Genomic DNA, 23,483 nt, shown 5'->3' on the forward strand with positions numbered 1-23,483 from the left:
TGTTTGTTTTAAATGGCAAATATCGACTGGAAGCATCAATGTATTGACTGTCTTTGGCAAATAGGAGAAAGCAGTAAGTTGAGAGCTCAGAGAGTGAGGCCTGTATGCAGCATGCACGCTGTGGATGAGACGAGCCATTGCTAAAAAACCATCGGGTACATTAAGCAGTGAACGGGTTTAATAGACAGACTTTAAGGTTTAACGTTTTCGTTTACCATATAAACTACACGTAATGGAAAATAGCAACAACAATTCCTAAAAATTTATTAATAAACTGAAAACACATCTACAGCACATTATCTCTAAGTAGGGCTCAGCAGACTAAACTCAAGTATCTATTGCTTCCACCACAAGATTCTACGTTGTTTATTTATGTCAAGGTGTAGTAGTATTATATAAAAAATATATATATAGAAAACAAAGAAAAGCAGGGCTTGATGGTGTCAAATATCTGGAGCCAAACAGCGTCATTCATAAATCACGTGGGGCACTTCTTGGCCCATTGGATGCTTCGACGTTATCGTTTTGTTCATAAAGAATAAAACTATACCCACTTCAAAAATAATGCGATTATTTTACTGAACTATCCATAGGTTTTTTTTTTTAATTCATAAATATTTACAAAAATGAATTTATAACTTTAACATTTTCGAGCAATACAACCTAGAAACTGTTTAATTCTACATTTGTCAAAAATCATGGAAAATTGCCCATAATTTAATTTCAAAATATGAGCATTTTTTCCTCTTTCTCTCCATCTCGTTTGTCTGCCTGTCTTTCACTCACTCCCTCTCTCTTACACACACACACACACACACACACACACACACACACACAGTATTGTTGAACATTAAAGACTAACCTCACTTAATTCCAGGGGATTAGTGCATCATGTTTGCTCTTATATAAACGCTTCTGTGTCCAACGCAGGGGACATACAGAGGACAAGTATGTTCTCCTGCTTGACATATTGAGAGAGCGTTTTTATTGTAATTTATTACTATCTATTTTACAAAACACTCTAAAATAATCATTTTAAAACAGAGTGGCTGGTGTAATGTCTTCGAACAGTAAACCAGTAACAATTACTCATGTAAAAAAACGAAAAGAAAAAAAACTATTTTATTAGCAATCCATAGACTTAGTGTTTTGCTATTGTGGTGGTAAGCGACTTAGTATTATAACGTGGCGATAGACTCTAATGCCTTCTTTTTATTTTATTTTATTTTTTTAAATTTCGAAGACGATGAAGTAAGTTTTGATTGGCTTAAGTGAAATGTGTATTCCCGCTTTCTCTCTATGGTGTAATCAAAAAATAGAGCAAATTTTCTTTCTTTTTTTTTTTTCATCACAATATAAACTTACATGCGATAAACTACATAGAAAACAAAGTATTAGCTTGACATTTACAAAGCGAAAGAAAAAAGAAAAGCAAGAGGAAAAAATATGGCAAAAATTCGTATATTATTTTCAAAATATAATTTTTTTAACCATGTTGTCAGGTTGATGTAAAATAAACAATCGCGTAAATGAGGCTTTTATGTTTGTTCGCCATTGTTTACTAAGTAGGTGTTTACCTGAGAAAGAGAGAGAGCTTCAGCTTTTTATTTCCACTGTTATAACCAGAGCTGTGAAGCCAGGTCGACTCTCCCACCGTGCAGCAGCAGCATCCTCCACAGTGAGCTAGTCACTGTGCACACTTACCTATATACAGAAATGTAGGCCCAGGTAGCTCTCCAAACCTCAGGTGTTTTTCACCGGATGCACTCATAATCCACATATCAAAGTAGCTACAAACCAGATTTAACTAACCAGCCAAAGATAACCAGAATTTATCTCCACAACTTTACATATCCTTGATATTTAAAGACAAATGATTTATTCGAGCAACAAGCTCTGTTTGTCTCCTCACATTAAACCCCTGTCTCTCTTTGCACACACACACACACACACATTGCTGAGTACATCATCCTTGGCCAGCACTAGCTGACACAGTGCAACGTTTTCTCCTCTCTAACCCCCTCACAGCCTCATTAGCATTTCCTTTCTGCCGGCCATTATAGGCTAGTTTCCCGTTGCAAATCGGACTCCACAACCGCGAAAAGGTTTTAGGTCGCCCCGGGCGTTCAAGGGAGGGCAGCCCGGAGGCTAGACCTCGACCTCCCGCAGTGGTGCTGTAGTTCACACCCCACCCACCACCTTCACCACACACACACAAACATATATGTTACACGCACACACCCCCACCCCCTTCTTATGAATATTCTCCATGAGTTTGGTTATATGAAGGTAAAATCTCTCCCAAGTGTAGTCTAATCAGCCTAAAAATGCGCTGGGAACACACGAGCTGGTCTCAAATCGATCACGTATAAGCTATCATCAGGGATTATCGAAGCGTGATGTAAAACCCTCACTGTGTTAAACATTTGGATAGGCGGCCCCTGTGCGTGATACCACCTTGCAGCCAAAAAATGGACTCCGCTGGAGGAGGGAGATTTTGCAATTGGCAGAAGTAGTAAGACACATTGTGCTTTTGGAATTTGTAACAAAAAATTATACAAATAACACAAATAGAAAAAGGTGCGATATTAATTGCCTAAACACACGGTGACTTGATTTATAATACGAGGTCGATCGCTACGGGAAAAAAGGTAATTTCTAGCGATTTATGCGGTATTTGTAAATTTAAAACGACAGCTGTGATAGTGTACAAATTTATATAAAGAACGTCTTCTTTACTTTAGTTTTTTGGTAGCATTTTTCTGTCGTCTAGGTTTAGAACCCCTCACCCCCCAAAAAACAAGCCAAAATAAATAAATAAAAAAAATAAATAAAAATCCTGATAAACTGAATGTTGAAACAGGGGGCGGGGGGGAAAGTAGCAGAAAAAATGTGACAGAAACTGTGGTACAAATAGATGTATATATTAAAACGAAGGACAATTTTAAAGACAATGAAATTGTAAAAAAATGTAAAAAAAAAAAGGAAAAAAAATTAACCTTTTTTTTTTTAGACATTTAGGGCAAAATACATTGAGGAAAAACATTTCATAAAAGGTTTACATGAGATTAAAAAAATCCTCTCAAGGGGATACAAATACGTTTTTAGGAAGTAATAGACTTGTCAAATACAAACAAACATGTAACTGGCTGTTTGTATATGAACACATTGACAGCAACATAACAAATATGTAAGCATATTAAATATCTTTGAGTTGGTTTTAATTGTTTACATATTTATAAACACTTAAAGCACAGTCAGTGTGTAATAAACCATTTATTAAATGTTAATACATTGCTCTGAAACACTAATGGAAGAGGGAGTAACGTGTGGGTTTTTTTTCCTAAAGTGGTGATTTGCAGCTAATTTTTAACCTTCAGGACAGACATGCAGGAAGAGTGTCTGCATGGAGATGAAGGCAGACCCAGTAAGTGTAGATACTGATATTGGTGCCTGGGAGATGGCCAGTGCAACCAGGATTTGTATCGCTTCCCATTACACCAGTCTAACAGTTTCCATCTTTCTATATGAGAATTTCTCCTCATTCCCATAAAACATCATCAATCCTCTCAGTTGTCGCTGGGCAGGTTGACACATCTGCAACATCCAATAGGGTGATTTGATGCTGGGATGTGGTGGTGGTGGGGCAGTAAGAAGAGATGATGTTGTGAAAAGGCTGAACTGTTAGGAAACATTTAAAATCCTTGCCTTCTTCTTTTTAAAAAAAATGTTTTTATCCTCCATGAAGAGTAGAAATAAACACAACGTTGTCTTGGTCTTGTAGTTGATAGTCCAGTTCCCCCTGAGGTGTAGAAAACACACAAAATAACTGAGAATCAAAAAATCTGCACAAGTCGCTGAAGAAAAAGCTGCGTTTATTAAAATAAATGTGTGAATCGCTCCTGTTCCCACTGGGGTCCAATCAATGCCAAACCTTTCATTTACATCCCATCCCGAGTCTTGTAATTGAATCAATTCATTTAAACTGTAGTGTTCAGGCTGTGTGTTCATGTAAATATGAGTTCAGATAAGAGACCCCAAGGACAATCTTTCCCCGCAGCTTCTTCCTGATTATATGAAACATTAACACACTGAAAAAATAAAAACAAAACAAACAACCAAACAAGTCAACTTTCCACATCCCCCATCTTTTTTTTGCATTTTTAGTTTTGAAGATGCAAGCATATGTAATCTCAAATAATTTGAAATTAAATGCAGTGAAATTCACGAGAAACAATTTTACATATTGTTAGGAACACACACACACACACACACACACACACACACACACACACACACACACACACACACACACACACACACACACACACACAGACAGTAAACATAACTTCCCAGTGCTCACCATCAGTTCCCAGTCTGCATCATTGATAAGTACAAGGATCCCAGGCCTCCTGTGGGAAAACACAACACCATTTTCAGTCAGACGTATCTCCCAAAGGCAACGCAGATTCAACCACAGGCACACACGCGTGTAAAAGGTAGAAACAGGTAGCTCGCTCTCATTTCATACATGCTGTACACAAACATTTCATCAATTTACTACAAAAATACATTAATAAATAAACACCTAAAAAAACCTAAAATAAAAACAAAAGAGATAAAAATCCTAATATTTAAAATAAAAAATATAATAAAGTATTGCACAAAGATGAAAATCTTTAAAGCAGAAGTCGAAACTATGGGATTTTTATGTTTTTCCTCCCAAATTTCAATCTGTAATAACAATTATAAAAAATGACTATAATGTTTTACACACAGGTTTATTAAAATATGTACATATTTTAAAAAAAATAAAATAATAACTATTGTCAACTACAGATTTGTGTTGGTGCATGGCATGGGGATTTCTTTGACAGAGGCTGACAAACTCTACTAATATCATTCACGGACAACACATTTAAAAAGCGATGAATTCTGCCGAACGTCAAAATCTATGCAGAGACAGGAAGCAATCAAATCAGCTTTTTATCATTATTATTTTTAAGTCTTAAAATGATAAAATGACTATTGAGTATTACATGTCAGAGATATGTGTGAGATTTCCATGTTACAGCCATGGTGACTCACAACCCCCCCACTTTGCTTCTGTTCTTATTGCTGCTAATGTAATATACTGTGTATCTGAAGTGATTTATTTACAAATATGTAATTAATATTTTTACATATTGATCTTATTGTTACAAGTATTATCTGTCATAATTCCTCAAAAACCGAACGTGATAAGAGAAGGTAGAAAATGAGGATATAAAAAAAAGAAAATGTAAATGAAAATTATCAGGGCCCCAAAAATAACAACAACAAACAAATTTAAAACAATTGTCATAATTGTGAACGATTACAGACAACTGTCTTTTAATAAAAGATGCTAATGTGGGTTTTTTTCTTTACTGAAGAGATAACTAAGTCACAATGCCTGTGATCATCTGTCCTTTATCCACCTCTTAGATGCTCTGTGAGAGGAACCTGCGAGAACAAATACACATTTGCAAAAGCATGCATGCACACCCAAAACAAAGCTGTGCTGACAAAGAACAAAAGAATAAAAGAGAAGCTTGTAAACTATATCACACACACAGGATCCATGGAGCATTTTAAAAGATAATGAAGCAGCACCTTAATGATGGTTTGCTCAGAAAACAATGTGTGCTGCAAGCATAAAGCACACACAAACACACATCTCTTCTATAAGGTTTATAGGTAACCCGTCTTTTTCTCCATTCACTGGTTAGATGGTGCTATAAATAGTCCTGCACAAAGGCAGCTGTAAAAGTCAGCCAATCCTATAAGGCTGCTGTGAGCCCACGATCCACACACACACACAAACACGTGTGTGCATACAAGCACAAATACACAAGCATGTGTGATGCGTGTGCACAGGTAATCATCTTACTGAAACCTACAACCTGAAGGCTAGACTCTCCCCCCTCAACATTTCAGCAGTTTTAGCTGCTGGAAAGATTTTTTTTTTTTAAAGCCCCCCTACACACTGTTCCCAAAATGCAAAAATGCTCCCGTAGAGTTATTCTGATCATGTCTGAAAGTTTGTTTGTTGTTTTTTTTTTTTCAAATGACAGTGTAATGTAATGAATTACATATCTACTTCAGGTGTGTCCAGTGCACTCACACAGAGTCTCCTTGGACGAACAGCTCAGGTCGTTCCTTCAGCAGGTTCCTTTGGATCCAGACCAGCAGCTGCTTCATGTCCCCTAGAAAACACACAAATACACACACATGACTTCACAAGACGTTGCATTGACTTGCATTCATGTCCTGGAGAATTACCCTAAGCCTAACCATAACTAATATTTACTTAAACTAAAGAGAGACTGCTTACTAAAATGCAATGCTTTACATATTGAAGACTTATTTTGGTGCCCAAAACAGAGGCAGGTCCCCACTGTGTGACTGTGTAAACAGATTTATGTCTTATGTGCGCACACACACACACACACACACACACACACACACACACACACACAGACGACAGGGGTCATAGAGATCAAGGGTTAAGGGTCAAGGTGCATGATTCCAGCCCCCTGGTCGATGTGACGCGACAGAGGCACCAGAAGGGACAGGAAGTGTGTGTGTGTGTAGGTGCATGTATATTTATGAGTGTATGTGTATGTTGGGGGGAAGGAGAGGACACTGAAAATGGGGGAAGGTTGTCTGATGTCAATGGCCAAGAGCAACATTTTTCACCTTGGTAGAAAGAAATAAAAGAAATTATTTTAGTGTATAAATGATCAAATGGACAATCTAAAGCCTGAAATTTCATTGTATTAACTGAAATGTGTTATTTCATTATATTAAAATAGTAAGGAAAAATGTAAATACATAGATTTTTTTCAAATCATGTAAGACTAATATCAATTTATCTGAAACTTTGTAATTAAGGTGATTTGTTTTGTAAGTACTAAACAAACAAAATCAAACGCAAAACCAGATTTTCAGAGTAGCAACTTTGCTGTCACACATTAAATGCAATGTCTGAGCTTGAACATCAGCGTTACTTGAATTTTCTATGAGTCTGACCTCTTGAACAATCAGATTGACCTTCCCTCAACAAAAGCCTGAGCTAATGACAGCCCCAAAAGCCAACGGCAACGAGAGGTTTTAGAGTAAATCCCTGCTAAATGAATAACAATGAATATATATTAGAGTTATGGCTCTCTTTAACGTTAAGATTCAAGGTGTCTGGGCGTTAGCTGGGGTTCGTTTAAATATGGTGCACTGATCTAACGTGAGCACACAAAACTGCAACAGAAGTAAAACACGCACACAATCGCAGAAATTTATTGTTTTTTCTTATGAGTGTTTTCTGGTTATGTGTCTGCGTGTTTGTGTGTGTCCGATCAAAGCTGTCTACTTGACGTACATTGGGGTTGTCGAATCGTGAAAACAATTCAGAGCCAATCTGCAATCGCTGGTAGCCATATGATACACACAGACGCCCTATCAACTAAGCAGAAATGGCCTCCTTGACCAGTTTACACAGGAGCGAATGAACAGAGGAGACGAGGGGACGGAAATGTACAAGGAAAAAGGGAGAGAAATAAACAGTGCAGAGGAAGAACAAATACTCCAAAGCGAGGAGGAGTGCGGCAGCACATATGAGGATGAGTGGATGACACTGAGTCCTCCAAAGCCAGGTGTAAAGAGAAGAATCTGTACCAGGTAGGCAATGAATCACTCAGAGATCCGAGAGTTCAGACGGATCAAAGGCAGAGCTAAAAATCATAATAACACGGCACAAAGGCTGCAGGCTTTACATTAAACAGACTCAGAAAATGCAAGCAAAATACTGAACGATCACAGGGAGGCACATTTGGATTTGCTTTACTTTTTTCAATGCATTATTCTGCTCATTTATAATGCACACTTTCAGTTAGCATTTAGCAGGATCCAGGGTAAGAGATTACACAGAGACAGGCATTGCAATGGGGCTCATGTGCTACTATATGACAAAAAGAGTTCAGGGTTTAATTATTCTTTCATAAAATCAAGATTAAACAACAGTGACTGAATAAAGTAACACATAAAAAATAACACTAACATATATATAAATACATTAAAACATTGAGATTTGCAAAGGCATAAAACGTGATGCATAAGATCTTTGGGAGTGAGGTCAGGCACGTGCAGTTTCAAGCCTGTGTGCAGGTTAATTGTAGAGCTGTCTGCCAACTCAGTAGTATAATGACAGAGCTAGTTCTCTGTGGTTGCAGGACTTCATATAAAAAAAGAAATAGCTCCCCCTTTGCAACATGTGCACACACACACACACAAAATGTACAAGGCAGGGAATATTGACCTGCACCTCTGTGGGGCTAAAAACAGAACTAATCACTACAGCAGTCATAACTCCTTCTTTGTGGTGACTCCTTTCTTTACACTCCTGCCTGCCTTTGACTATTAGTATTTTTCCCCACCATTACCTCTTATTCACGCTTTCATCCTCTCAGCCATTTACTTTTTTCTTTGGCTCTCTCTTTCTGCATCTCTCTCTTTCTCACCCACACATACACTCATAAAAGCACTCTTCCCCCTCTTTCACTTCACATTTTTTGCCTCTTATATTCCAGTCTTTAAACAAACAGGCAAACATACTAAAAGTTTCACATAGAAAATAAAGCAGGGTTGCTTTAGCTCAATATACAGATTAGTGATAATTCAGACTTTAATCAATTAAGCGCTTTTTTTTATTTATTTATTTTTAAGAGGAAACATCAGGCACTGCCTTTTCAATCGATTTCTTGTAAAATGTTACACAGGCCTACAAATATAAATCAACCCCAGCCTGAACCCAAAAGAAAGACTTATATGGATGCAGTGCTTTACAGTTAAGAGACAATGTATAGAAATTAGGTTGGGAGATGAAAAAGGAAAAGATGGAGGTTGCGGAGAAGCTTCGAGGTTCAGGCTTTACGGTCCAGGTAGAGGGGAAAAGAAAATGAGGGACCAAACAGACAAGGCAGAGAGAAAGTGCGTCACAAGCTCGTAATGCATCCTGGGATTGCGGCGTTGCGTGGGCGAAAAGCAGACACAGAGGGAGGGGAGAGAAAGGGCGCCATTTTGATGTCGATTTAAAACCATTGCTGCTTTTTCCTTTCCTTTGGTGCCGGTCTTTTTTAATTTTTTGCTTTTCTGCCTTTGTGCAATTACGACAATCGTGCGAGTGGGATGAGCTATCCATCTTTTTGCTGATGTGACGGGCAAAAATGGCGTGGTCCTTAGACTATGGGGGTTTTGTTGCGTGAGAGAGGGTGAGATAGAGAAAGAGAGGGGGTGGGGTTTTTCAGTTGAGGGTCATCAATCACCGGCTGGGGTCAAAAAAGAAATACGAAGGATTCAGAACCCATTATATCTGTCCCAATTGCACCCTCTCTGAACCCACACGCACTCTCACGCACACACTCAGACGTCTGCTGGTTTGTAGCAACATTTCCAGGATCAGCAAACCTACTGAGCGAAGCTATGCCTAACATCACGAGAACAGAGGCGAGTAGTGTTCTGTCAGAATGTGTGTACACCTGTGTCTTTAAAACCCAGAGCTATGCTATAAAGCAAAACATCACCTCTTTCTTTCTCTCTCACTCACACACACACACACACACACACACACACACACACACACACACACACACACACACACACACACACACACACACACACACAGGGGTCAGCTGGCACAGCAAGGTCACATGAAGCTGACATTCCCTGTTCTGGTCAACTTTTGTCTTTTTGTTGTCGTGGTAACGTCAGGACCATGGATGAACACCCTTTGTTTAAACAAATACCAAAGACACATATTTCTCTGGTTTGTCCGCCGTTTCTGTGACACGCACACATATGTTTTCAATAAATTTACTACTCATTTTAACCTCTAAGAAGCCATATTTTTAATATACTCATTTTCCTCAATGACCCTGGTCCTAAGTTGATTTTCTGGGGAGGAAAAAGTCCAGCTGAAAGCAGGTTTTCCTTTCTTCTAGGCTGAATGACCTGTATTAATCCAATTTGTTTGGAGCCAGAGGTACAAAACTTGCAATGTAGAAATAATCAAATAATCATCTCTTTAAATCCCTGCCTATCCTTTCCAAAGCAAATATTAGACATTTTTGCACATTAAAAAGTTCTCATTAACACATGCACAGGATTACAAATTGCCTGCTGTGAACAAACCAAGGCAGTGCATCTGTGCTTCTTCAACAGTCAAGCTGTGCTGTATATATAAATGTACCACCATGAACACATATTGGGTACTAGCAGCTTTCTTTGATTTGTCAGAACTCAGAAACAATGGTATGGTCCTTAAGGTTTAATAGACACTGATGCAAACAGTGGAAGTCTTTTAGGCTCTAATTTTGACGTGTACAAACAGGGGACTGGTGATACTTACAAGGTTCTGACTGGCTTGGAAGAGTCACGTGATGCTTCTTCACACCATTAAATAGCAGCTCTGCTCCTCCTCTATACAAAGAAAGAGCAGATATGCAAATAAAGAATGTGTGTGTGGCACTTCATCGAATAACTACCAAAGCTAGGCATTTATAACTTCTACAATTACAATCACATTTAAAATAATTATAACAACATAGTTAGAGAAGGTAGAACAGAAAGGACTTGGGGAGAAAAACATTATTTTAATAGGTAAAACAAAAGACTACAAAACATAGTGTAGAAATAGATGATTACATCTAATGCAGTTTAATTATTATGTAGGGTACTTTTTTTGCAGTCTCTGGCAGATTGATAGTGATTGTAGAGCCAATAAAATCAGACACAGTGACACCGTCACCCCTAAGTGGAGAGGACATAAATCTTATGTAACCTCCACAGGTCTATGAAACAACATTACTTGTGAACTGTGTATATTATCTATACAATTTCTTTGTTTTTCTGCTTTAAAGGTTATGCTGCCAACTTAGGCCCGTGTCTGAATTACCTACTAAAATAAAATTGCTAATCAGTTTCCCCAGCTTTGGTGTTCCTCTTCATCTTTTCAGACTGTTTGTTTACTACTTTTACATTTGGGTCATTGTCACTACTAGTAGTGTTGAGATGATACCTGAACCCTACAGAGGTTACCCAGGTAGTCCAACTCCTCCAGGTTGGCACATCAATACATGCCACTGCCAGAATGTTTGCTCGGTCTCTCAGCCCAGTCCCAAGATCATGAAGGAGATTCCAGGATTCAGGCAGTTACTCTAGGAGAGCTGGACAAGGCCATAGAAGGTCCTTAACACATATCTGGTCATTTGTGCAAGGAGGAACATAGAAAGGACTGCCAGTACCCTGCAACATGACCTCCACCAGGCCACTGATGAGACTGTTTATGCTTCTTTAGTCAGAGACAGACTTCATGAGGGTAGTCCGATGGTCTGACACCCTATATTGGGCCCTGTGCTCTTCGCAGATGAGAGCGGATTCACCCTGTGCACATCTGACAGACATGAAAGGGTCTAGACAAGCCATGCAATACATTATGCCGCCTGTAGCATTGACTAGTTTACTTGTGTGTGAGTGATGGTCTGGGGAGGCATATCCATGGAAGGACCCAAAGACTTCTACACGCTAGGCAGCCTGACAGCCATTAGATATTAGCATAAAACCTTTGGATCCAGTGTCAGACCCAACACTGATGCAGTAGGTCCTGAGTTTCTGCTGGTGCACAACAATGCCTGGCCTCATGTGGTGAGCATATGAAGGCAGTTCTTTGAGGATGAAGGAATTGATACCACTGACCAGCCCCCACGCTCGCCTGGCCTAAATCCAACAGAACACCTTGAGGACACTATGTTCCATCACCATGTCCAGGAGCTCAGCAATGCTCTGGTCCAGATCTGGGAGGAGATACCCTCAGACACTATCGTCTCACCATCATCTCATTAGGAGCATGCCCCAATGTTGTCAGGTATGCACACAAGCATGTGGGAGCCATACAAATGACCATTTTAAGTTATTTTTAATCACTTTGATTTTCACATTGTCTTTGAATTAAGCCCTTTGTAGGTTGACCATTTTCATTGCATTACATTTTGTTACATTTTTTTGTGGCTAGTGATGCAATACAGCTTCATGGCAGTATTTTCTCTTTTTTCACCATTGCCTCACAGAAAGCCAGGTTCAGATGTAATTTAACTTTCTATGTTTTACCCATGCGTGCACATGTTCTCTCTTGGTATTCCAGCTTCCTCCCAGAGTCCAAAGACATACTGCCATCAGGTTGCAAATGTATTGTCAGTGGATGAAGGCAAGCAATCAGAACTTGACAGTTATTTGCAAGGACCCTGTAAGTGAAACTGCCACTGTAGCAGAGCCATCAGATCGTTAGACTGTAGTTTAGGGGGTTTCCTTAAATTTGTCATCTCTTTGCATCATAGAAAATCACATTACGTGTTCTTAGATTTGATATTGCTTTCTTTCAGTTTGCACTTGTATCAGTCTAGGACAGCTAGTCTCAAATCCTTATTTTCTCAAGCAATTCTGACTCTAGCCAAAGTCTGAGGTTCACAGTAGTCGTTGATAGTACTTCTACTGGTTACCTTATACTCAGCACTCTAGATTAATCTTACTTACCGAGTTTGTCAGTCTAGTACCATCATCTGCCAAAAAGTGATTTACAATGTTTCTATATAGACTGTAATGAACAGGATATATGAATTCGTTACATATAAAATAAAGATAAAACAAAGAAATGTTTTGCAAGTATTTTTATGACTGCAATTGTACCTACATCGATCTACCGGTAGTCCTTTTTGGTCACTAATGTTTAGAGAACTGTTATGTTATCTTTATTGCGATGTCTGCTGCCCTCTTGGCCAGATTCATCTTAAAAAAATAATACATTTTAATTTCAATGAGACTTCCTACCCGGATTTCAAAAAAAGATCAAATGAAAGTCTATTTGTTTAAAAAAAAAACTGACTGCAGCTTCGTCCTTGTGACAGAAACGCTCTCTCAAGCTCATGTTTAATTGATATCATTCATGAGCGATATGTCACATTGACATATTTTTTTGACAGATTATAGGCAAAAAGTCATCCATAACCATTTAAATTCCAGCAAACTTTTTTTTTTTGGAATACCGGAAATTACTTTTTGGTACAAGGTTGGGAAAGACTCCGTGCTGAGTAAACGAGTATCAAGCAGTGGAGGAGGCAGTCGGCTGGCAGGACTTTCCGCTATAGCAGTTTTCAGTTGTGCAGCTGAGAGCGTTTTCTCCCTGTTCACACGATAACCGTCTTAAGCTAACAGCGAGGCTCTGTCTGTGTAACTCAGAGACGAACACACACACTCGATAGTCGCTTACCCAAACTCCAGATGAATCGCTATGGACGCTGCCATATTGTCGGCACATGCAGGAAGTATTGGAGGGGGAGTCGGAAATGACGTATTTGGAAGCGGCAAATTATTATCGTTTTCTGTCAAATCACGTGGAGACGTAACCGTCAATCTGTTTAAATCATACATTATTATTATTATTATTATTATTATTATTGCGTTGGAAACAAACATATTTATTATTTATTAAACAAACCACTAAAATATGGATTCATATGCAGACTGTAAGTAAACTATACAAACATTTATTTGAATTCCATTAAAAGTTACTAGGTTACTGGTTTTATTAATTTACTTGTTTGTGAACAATTAAATCGGTTACTTTTACTTGATGTAATGATAAGAAGCGGTTTTGAGTTCTTGTGTAGATATGTCTGTCTGTGGACACATTTTGTCAAAGAGCTCAAGTCACAACCTTGCAAGTCAGACTTAAAATATCTTACAGGCGTCTACCTTGGACGTAAATGAAGGCTGAGTTTAAATATGGGTGTGATCCAACTCATGAATTCTGCATGGCAGTACTGGGAGGAGTGGTGGAGGGAAGTAGGAAGGCACCCTTTCCATGTAATGCCACTGTGCCACACACTTTTTGATTTGTAACTCCCTGGAGCATCTTTATCTATCACCTTGGGAGTGTAACAGCTACTGCAAATTGGTAGGTGTATACTCGTATAAGTCAACATGACAGCTGCCACTGTGCAAGATAGTCACAAAAATTTTAAGGAGGGGACTCCAGTTTAGGGGTTTATATTTGAAAGTGTGAATTAAACCTTGTTTAGTTTTTTAGCTGTAGTTAAATGTTTCGTAGTTGTGAAAATTAGAATGTGTTTTAAATTAAAAAATTCTTTATCTACGTTTTGAGTTATTCTCTTGTATATTAAGGCCTTTGAAATGTTTCATATTTGTAAGGCAAATATTACTCCATGCTATTGTTCCCATTTAAAAGCTGATATTCCCTTGTACTTTACCTTATTTTAATTAGAAGGTATTAGTTCTCTCTCGTCAACATGTATTTGCACTCTGCCTATTAATACTAAAGCATGCATAAGCATGGAACTACACTGTCTATTGCACCTTTCACACATGCATCCTCAGTCATGCTGGTGACAGTTCCAGCCATAGGTTACAGAATGTGAAGGATGAGGAGGGGGTGGGAGAGGAGATGGTCAGAGGTTTGAATTGCAAATCTGCTGCCGTCTGTTGGCGTCCAAGCCTTAGCAGGCCCTTCCTCGTCTTTATTCATGTGTTAATGAGGAGTCACTGCAGGGGCAGATAGACAGATCGACCAGGGGCCTGGAGGGTGTGAGGGGAGTGTGAGGTGTGGGTGGGGACACAGGCGGGAAAATCCGGGAGTACTCTGATGGCGGAGGTTGCAGTGGCCGTTCTGAAAGACAATGAAGACATGATGATTATGATTGCAGTCTTTTGTCCCTGCTGCAATGAGAAGTATCCAGACGAGTGAAAACAGCCACGGGGCGAGCTCAGAGGTGTGGGTGGGATTTTTATGGCCATAAGTTTCATGGTTATAGAGTGAGTTATCCAGTAATGATCACACCATCGCTGCTTGTCATGTCACATTTGCTAAGCTGTGTTGAGGTTCATGTACAGCTGTTATGCATAGTGTGCCACATTTCTGTGGAACAAAGACGGATTTTACTTGCTTCTGTTTAAAGAACAGTCACAGCAGTGACCATGACGCCTTCAGTTCAGTACTGAGTAAACCTGAATCTTTTTTTTCACATGCATTATTCCTAAAACTTCAAATCACATTTTCTCTGCTTTACATGTTAAAGGAAGCCAACTGATGGCTCAAATGTGCATCTTCTGCAAGATTTTTTTGAAAGGGCCTATTTGAAGTTTTAAAAAAAAAGGACTAATCTAATTATCATGCTGCAGTTCTTTTCTTCCTCTTTCTCTTCTTTTTATTTTTCATTATCCAATACCAGGCTTTACATACCAGTTTTAATAACAATTTTATTGCTGTGCTCAAAATAAGAGTTAAAACATATGTAATTATCAGATATCTGAACTGGATTATTCTTAATTAGCTTACAATTTCATTCTATGAAAGAAGATTGGTGACCTGATTGGCCTGCTATCATGCTCCACCTTCAACACACATACAGTATATCTACCCAATTTTTAGTCATGTTCTCCTTTCAGGTTAGATGAGAAATAGGAATCATCACTTTCTTCCACTAATATCTGGCTGCAATGGACAGCAGTTGTTAACGTTATGCTACCAGGCAGCAGCAAATCGAGCAGCCAAGGTCACACACGATCAGATGACAATGACCAACACAACGGATTAGCTATAGAAAGAGTGGGGGTAGAGATTAGGGGTGAATTGATGATGGTTGGCTGGCCGACTGGCTTTCAGGTCTGGGAGATCTAGGGTCTGTTTCAATAAGGAACATAAAGAGCAGAAATTAACATGTACCATGATACCAAGCAGGGCGAATCCTCTTAGAGATTACATCCATAACATGTTACGCCTATGGAACTGTATGGAAAGGGAAGACAAAGACACAAGCAAATTATAATTTTTTATTTTATTTTATTTTATTTTTTGCCTTAGCAGATTGCAGAGCATCCTATTGTGTCTGATTCTATTGTATTCTTTTTTGTTTGCTTCCTTTATGCTTACAAGCATAGCTGATGTAGATGTAGTCATTTTTCAACTTTATCTTTTTTGAGACAAATTGTTTGACTGGAAAAAGCTGACCTCTTCCTCAGGATTATTGCCTTCTTAATGTCACTATTGCATTCTTCATTAGGGGAATAACCACCAACAGCAGTGTTCCTGCAACATCTGTGTTGTGCTATACATAGACATACATTGGCAAAAGCACACAAACACATGCATTCACACTTAAGGACACACATGCACACACACGTGTGCGCACACACCCTCCATCTGTCTTTTCTCCCTCCTGCTGCCATCAGAATGGATCTGTCTGCAAAACAATGTGGGATGCGTCACACAAATACATATCATATGCTTCATTTTCCCGTAAACACGAGGTAGATACCTGTGCATTTTCATGGCTATTAAAACACTAATACAGTGCCCTGCATTGTGCACAGTCTAAGAACAAGTGGACAGACAAGAGCTAATCTTGAACCTTTAAAACCCGTGAAGTACTCATGCACCACCAGCTACCTAAACGTAAACTAGACTGGGATTGAGATGGTGATGACAATGGTCACTGAGAGCTAAGGTTGTAAACTGTATATAAAAGAAGGGCCACCTTTTGTTTGATCAAATGGTGACACCTACTGGCTTCCAATCAACATTGCAAGAAAATGGCTTCTTTGGGCACCATTATTTCCTTTAATCCTTATGAGTTCTAAAATAGCTGTTTTAGAACTCTTACTCATCATTTATACTATGAGTAATAGTGGTTCAGCTTTTTATGCTAGAATATTCAAACAGAGGAAGTTTTTTTTTAAGTTTCTAAAAAAGTAGCAGTATCACAATGTAGAAATATTCCAAACCCACATTCTGAATTTTCAATCCAGCTATCCATTTTCTTCTCCTTATCCTAGAGAGTAAATTTCCCCCAAAATGTCAGCACTGAAAAGTCTATCTTCAAGATAACACATTTACTCCTAAGACTATTTATTCCTACAGGAGACATAAACCTTTTAAAGTCAGTTACAAATATATAGTTTCCCTTTTAAACACTAGGGCACCACAGCTTTAATCAAACTAGAACCACACACATTAATTAATTAAATAAATAATAATAATCAGCAGTTTTTGCTCATCTCTGATTCTCTGTTGCTACACCGCTGGGTTCAAACCAAATGAGAGTTTTTATTGTTTAGACTATTTGGAATTTTCTTATATAAAATGTTGTCAGTTCTCTATCATTTACTATGATTGGGAGTTCTCAAAGTCTACATACTTAGCTGAACAGAAAAAAATCAAACAAATCAGCGCTTTGGTATTAAGTCATTTCAGTGTGGTAGTTCAGGAGAATAACCCTGCACTGCATCTGTGTAGTGTGTGTGAATATTAGATTAAAGTGCTTGTCTGGATGCATGTGTGACTGGGTGAATGAGGTTTGTAGTGTTAAGTCTTTTGAGTGGTCAATGAGAGCAGAAAAGTGCCATATAAGTACCAGTCCAACTGCCATATTTGTACTTGTTTGTAGTTTCCTTGTTCTTTTTTCCTTCCCCTCATCCCCCAGTTGCGGCAGATGGTTGCATCCGTGTGGAGTTTTAATTTTGTGGCTGGTTGTTGTATGCGTTTGCAGTGTATCTGATGATGAAGAAAAATGACGACGGTATCTCTTATCTTTTCATCTGATTTGAGGATTACAGAAACGTCTCAAACAAAAAATTACCTTTAAGAAGGAGTCCGATTGTTAAAATATAAATGTGTTACGTACAGATAAAACTACACATGCCATATTCACAGCAAAAAACAAACAAAACAGAATGCATTGACACAAGCAATTTTATTTGAAAAAAGTGAACTGTACAGGACGTAAAAAAAAGAAAAAAGAAAATAAATGAAATCAGTCCCAATCATTTCTTGACATGCTGACAAAGCAGCTTCCTGTACAGCATTCGACAGAGGACAAATAAAAACATATTACATCACTGTAACCAATGTTACCAGTAATCAAACCTAAACCAGTAGGCATACTCTTGGTCTCGAAACACACACACAATAAAAGTGGCATTTCTTCACGTATAGGTCTTCAATGTTACAATTCATGATTCAGGGTTTGTTTGTTTTTTTTGCTGACTAAACCACGCCCCCTGTTGGACCACAGTGGGACTGTCACATGGCTCCTTCCTTCACGAACTCTAGATCTGTACAGCTTATCCCAAACTAGAAAATGCAAATCGAACATCTATTTAAGAATATCCCAGTAAGGACAATTTTCAGAAGCATTTCTGTTTAACTGAATTCTGATTTGACTTTCATCCATTCAGTTATAAGAATTTTTTTTTTTTTTTTAAACATCCACAATGGAAGTCTCTTCCCCAGGGTTCTCAGCATTTGGTTGAAACGATTGCATAGCTCTGAGAGTTAGCGCTAGCCCTCTCAGGCCCTTCAAATGTTAAAGCAAAAACATAACACTGGATAGTCAAGCAAAATGTAACCCCAAAGAAATAAACTTTCTTCAGTCATTTTTAGCTGTATTGCTGAAACACAAATTCAAACATACAAGCAGTAGACGCTTTTTTTCCAGGTGTACTACAAATGTGGCACTATTAATTCATCTTTAAAGATTTTCCACAGACACAAAATATCTGCACTGAATGTTACATTTCCTGACTTTGACACATTTTTGTACGGAAGTTATCGAATTGCTACTAAAGCAACATTTTAGTTGGTGTAACATTTTCTGGATCCATGCATCAAACATTTTTTTTTTCAGCAAATTTGCAAAACGGAGCCAGATTCAAACTAAAGCATGTTCCCTAATGTTTACATCTTAACTGAGACATTGATTTCACTAAATTTAAAATGTAAACGCTACATTTCTCTTGTCTTTTGTAATGTTGTTTTAGCTCATTTTGGTGCACAGGACAGAAAATATGAGAAGGCTAAGTCAAACAGGCAACTCGGGGAGCTTGCCTTGACCTCTTAATGTTTTTAACCACTCACAAAACCCTCATATTGAAGTTGCTGCATAACTTGTGTGAATGTTTCATTTCTGGTACATTTATTAATGCATGCCTGATACATTTTTAATGGGATTCAGTGGGACTGCATGATACATATTTCATGAGATTTTATGAGCAGGGTTCCCTCAGAATGAGCACTGACAGATTCTCTTCAGTTTCATGAAGCAATGTACATAATGTTTTGATATCCTTTGATCATAATGAATAAATAAGACAAAAAAAATAAAGCAGACATGAAACTTTAATGACATACAAAAATGAAGAAACGCAAACACACTTGCCAGCAGACAAACATTCACTCATTCGCACAGACTAAACATCTACATGAGCTATGCAAGTTTGGCTACAGTGTGAGACAGCAGTTGAGTATCCGTGTTTTACAGGAGCAAAGCCAAATTCTGCACCTCGGTTTGGCACAGTGTAAATGTTGTACCAGAAAAACTGGTCACCCTTCTGCTCCATCTTCTGTTCCGCTTAGATTATCTTTTCTCCCTTTTCATTTGAATATTTCAGCAGTAAGTGAGGAAGTCCACAAAGGGGAACGGAAGAGACTCTGTACCTCTTTTTAAATCCACAGTGAGTGCAACACATTGCCAGCGAGACCCTTTCCGTGTTCCTCTTGCTCACTGCACATACTCTTTTAGCTGCCTCTTCTTTCACTCTCACCTTTTTCAGTGTCCAAACTGAGCACTCCCACACCATCCTTTGCAATGCAAAACAAGGCCATACCACTATGAGCGGTAAACTAAAGCACCTGCCCTGTAGGTTTGTCTGGGCAGGTGCTATAGCTCGCTGTGACGCACAGGAGGCTCTAGCTTGTGTGATAGGGCGGTGAGGACCTTGTCAAACTTCTCGTAACGCTCCGATTGGCTGCCCTCAGAGCCACGGCTGCCCCACAGCAGACGCATCTGAAACTCCGTCTGGAAGATGTCATGTATTTCAGCTCGTTCCTGAATTCCTGGAGAGGAGAGGAAGTAACTTATAGAAAAAGCATCTAACAAACTTTACTGTTGCAAACTTAAATATGTAACCCAACCACATCAACAATAAACTGTGAATGAAAATATAAACTGCATTTATAAATAAAATCACAAATAAAATAAAATGTGAAAACTTAATTACATAAAACATGGATGGAAAAACTGTACAGAGAAGCACAACTCAATTTTTTAAAAATGGCCTAAGAGAGTTCCACCCAGTCCCCACCGTTTATGACCAGTTAATACCAAATGACAGACTTTGCAAACATGTGAGCCAGTTCTTTTTGCTGGTGAAGACTGTGAGTCAAGGCCGAGAGCTCTAAAACTGGCGCTTTGACAACCGATAACTTCCGTTGCCGATGCTGCTGAATTTTCCACGCTTAATGATCATTCCACACATTGCAGTAAGTCTACAGGGAAATCAACGTAAATGTACCCAGCGCTTAATAAAAGGAAGTACAACTCCCAAACCCTAACCTGTAAAATGGATTAGAGACGGATTTTGGCCATAAAATGTTTAAGCTGAACTAAGTTTTACAGCATGAAATAAGCATCTCCACTCTGGTCTGTAGAACTGTTGATGAAAGGAGCAAGCTGAGGTCACGGTGATCAATAGCAGAATAACGGAAAACAGATGTGAACTGATAGCTATTGACAGATTGTTCGATAATGCAGTAACTGATTCAAACTGAGAATCAGTGGAGGGATATTAAGAGGTCAATACAGTCTGCATGGTAGCAACCACACACGGTTATTACATCACAGTGATGCTGTGACACTGAACACACATTTATAGCAACGCATCGAGATGTAACAACATGTCAAGCTGGCAACAACCAACTGATTACTGACAGGAAACAAGGGCTATGGCATATATTTATTACGCCACTGGGCTATAGCACCATCAAATTTGTCACATAAGTCTTAAAAATCCTACAAAAATCAACTACAGCACAAACACAAAGGAAAGGTCCACTGTGAGTGACTGCAATTAACATAACCCACTAGTCAAAACTTACATCCTGCAGTAAAAGCTACAATGTCATTAGTTTTGCAGAAACCTGAAAATAAATAAAATATTGGACTGGATATAGGTTCCTCTTACCCTGTAATTTCGTCTCTGCATTGGTTCTGTAGAGCTCCCTGTGATGTGCGATGGTGCGAGCTGCCTCTAGGTGGTACATGACTACATCTACTCCCACCTCTGCACTCTCCCAGGGTTCCAGTACATCCCCAAGAGCCATACCACGCTCCAGTAAAGACAGGACGGGAATGATGTGAGGGAAGGTGGTGTTGGACAGAGCACTGGATTCTGAAAGCACGGGATAGTTTTGACTTTAGTGCTGTCAATGAATTTTTGTACAAGACCAACCAGCCACAGAAATCTCACCTTTGCCGTCATTTATATTCTTCATGAAAGGCTTGAGTTTCTTCTCGTATAGAATAGCTCCCTCTGTATGTCTTTGGCGTAAGGTTACCCATGTCTGCTCCAGACGGGATATCTGAGGGAGTGTAAGACACAAAATTAGAATGCGTTTGGCGCTAGCCTTCACGGATTTTCCACGCTAACGACGGTGGCTTCTGACTCTCTTACCTGCGGGAGCTCCAGAGCTCTCATCACAGCAGCAAAACCAAACATGTTGCCCAGGCTGCTTTTCAACTCTGCTGCTAACTGGATGGTCTTATGGAGCAGGGCCGCCCTCTCCTCCGTGCTTCCTGTACAGCCAAGCAGGTCCACAGCCATCATGATAGACATGGTGTAGAACCTGAGAAACAAAGTTTATTTGTTTAACACTTATTTCAGAGGCAAGTCAAGGTCTATTAAAGCCATCCTGAATTCACATCACTCGAGTGAAGTGAGTTGGAATAATCTGAAGGAGCCTTTTAAAAGAAGAAGAAGAAATTTATTATTTAAAGTACTCTAAATAATTTTACAAAAACTTTAGAATGGGACTTATAGTTGAGCAAAAGGGAGCTGTAATGCGTAGGGTGATGCTTCACATTTTGCTTTATAACAAGTTTGACTGCATTCCCATGCTGTTTCATGAAAGAAATATTTATTATGGAAGCAGAGGAACAAGGGGAGCGCAGCAGAAAATCAGAGTAATTGAAGGCGATGATTTACAGAATACGAATAAGAATGGAATCAAAAAGATAATCAATAGCTGGATTAATGAAAGGGTTACTCAGTGATGCATAAAGGAAGATGTTAGAAAAAGAAAAAGCATCTGCACCTCTCCAGTAGGTCAAGTCTCAGTTGGTGTCCATGTGGTAGAGTCAATAACTCAAGCCCTGAGGACACTCCCATCATCCTTTGCATTTCTGGGGTTACACCTAATATTCTAGCAACCTGCCAAATAAAGGAGAAGAAAGTGTGTTCATGGTTTTATGCTTATATTTCTGTTGGGCTACATGCATGTTTATTTTGGTACATAAATCTTTGGCAGTAATATGCATCTCAGTATGCATTTATGTTTAACTTATACGTTTAAGCTTGCTGCGTTAGCTGCATGTATTTATTTCTGTATTTTCTTCGTACCATGCAGTCCACCATGGTAATATGTTTAGCTGCAGCCCTTGCATCCACCTCAGCCAGCAGCTCTTTGACTCTCTTCAATACAGACATCTCCAGAGGCTTATTCTCAGCCGGCATAAGGCAAGACTCATACCTGCACAAGAACGATTACACCACATTAGAAAATACCAAGGCAGCACAGGAAACGGGCACTAGCGAGGATACCAGAAGAGGCCCAACTTGTTTAAAAAAAGATTGAGAGGACATGACTTTAAATTGATTACGGGGCTCACGCCGGTATCTCAGTTTGTAACCTAATAGAATTTAGTGCCTTCAATAGCAAAAATGGTCCCTGAGTGAGCACAAACATAGAGCATGGGGGCTGTGCAATTTCATGCTCATCATCTGCTGACACCAATACATGTACTCATAATATTGGCCATCCTCATTAGCAATCTGAGTATACTGTTGTAATATCAGCTGGTACATGGGATGTGATGTGTCCAAAACAACCGCAGCTTTTTCCTGCCATTTTCCCCCAGTATTGCTCACACCAATTTAGCAAATCTCCCCCTGCACCAGAATTTCACAGGGGGACACAAGGATAGCCAGAGGTACTGCCAACTCGGTGCATCCTGCCATTTTCATTTTACAAGCTTCATCTGCTGTGTCCTCTTAAGGCACCGCAAGCCCAATGAAATACAGTATCTGCTGCGTCTATGACCAGAGCAAAAAGCCTGGCCTCGGGCTGTTTCCCCACAGGATTATCAGTTGCTTACTCAAGCCTGTTTTCCACTCCGTTCATTCATGGCTTTACTGCAGAGCCTGTCAAAACTTCCTCACTCACTCATATTTTCGCACTCTATAACTAAATGTCAGCAGGTGTATTGCCCTTTGAGCAGAATATTCTTCAACCTTCCTTAACTGTATACTGACCACACGATAGGCTGGCTATTCACCCTGCTTGTTACTTG

At 39.1% G+C, this 23,483-nt stretch overlaps 2 protein-coding genes across 4 annotated transcripts in view; both read right to left on the reverse strand.

Moving 5' to 3' along the window:
- Positions 1–3,204: 3,204 nt before the first annotated feature.
- Positions 3,205–13,416, reverse strand: urm1 (ubiquitin related modifier 1). The gene is made up of 5 exons (XM_026174131.1): positions 13,334–13,416; positions 10,421–10,491; positions 6,146–6,227; positions 4,364–4,412; positions 3,205–3,802 (listed from the first exon to the last, which is right to left on the reverse strand). Exons 1-5 carry the CDS (start codon positions 13,366–13,368, stop codon positions 3,734–3,736), a joined length of 306 nt encoding a protein of 101 aa, XP_026029916.1. The 5' UTR covers positions 13,369–13,416; the 3' UTR covers positions 3,205–3,733.
- A 5,821-nt stretch (positions 13,417–19,237) lies between these two features.
- Positions 19,238–23,483, reverse strand: part of sh2d3ca (SH2 domain containing 3Ca) — a 52,197-nt gene continuing 47,951 nt past the window's right edge. For all 3 annotated transcript variants that reach the window (XM_026174134.1, XM_026174133.1, XM_026174135.1), the window contains 6 exons: positions 22,534–22,663; positions 22,229–22,344; positions 21,589–21,760; positions 21,385–21,496; positions 21,100–21,306; positions 19,238–19,972 (listed from right to left, as the gene is read on the reverse strand). In XM_026174134.1, coding sequence (XP_026029919.1) covers positions 19,797–19,972; positions 21,100–21,306; positions 21,385–21,496; positions 21,589–21,760; positions 22,229–22,344; positions 22,534–22,663 — 913 coding nt within the window. In that variant the 3' untranslated portion in view covers positions 19,238–19,796. The remainder of the gene's footprint in view (positions 19,973–21,099; positions 21,307–21,384; positions 21,497–21,588; positions 21,761–22,228; positions 22,345–22,533; positions 22,664–23,483) is intronic.

This window comes from Astatotilapia calliptera, chromosome 7, assembly GCF_900246225.1.
Source record: "Astatotilapia calliptera chromosome 7, fAstCal1.2, whole genome shotgun sequence".
In the NCBI taxonomy this organism is placed as follows: domain Eukaryota; kingdom Metazoa; phylum Chordata; class Actinopteri; order Cichliformes; family Cichlidae; genus Astatotilapia; species Astatotilapia calliptera.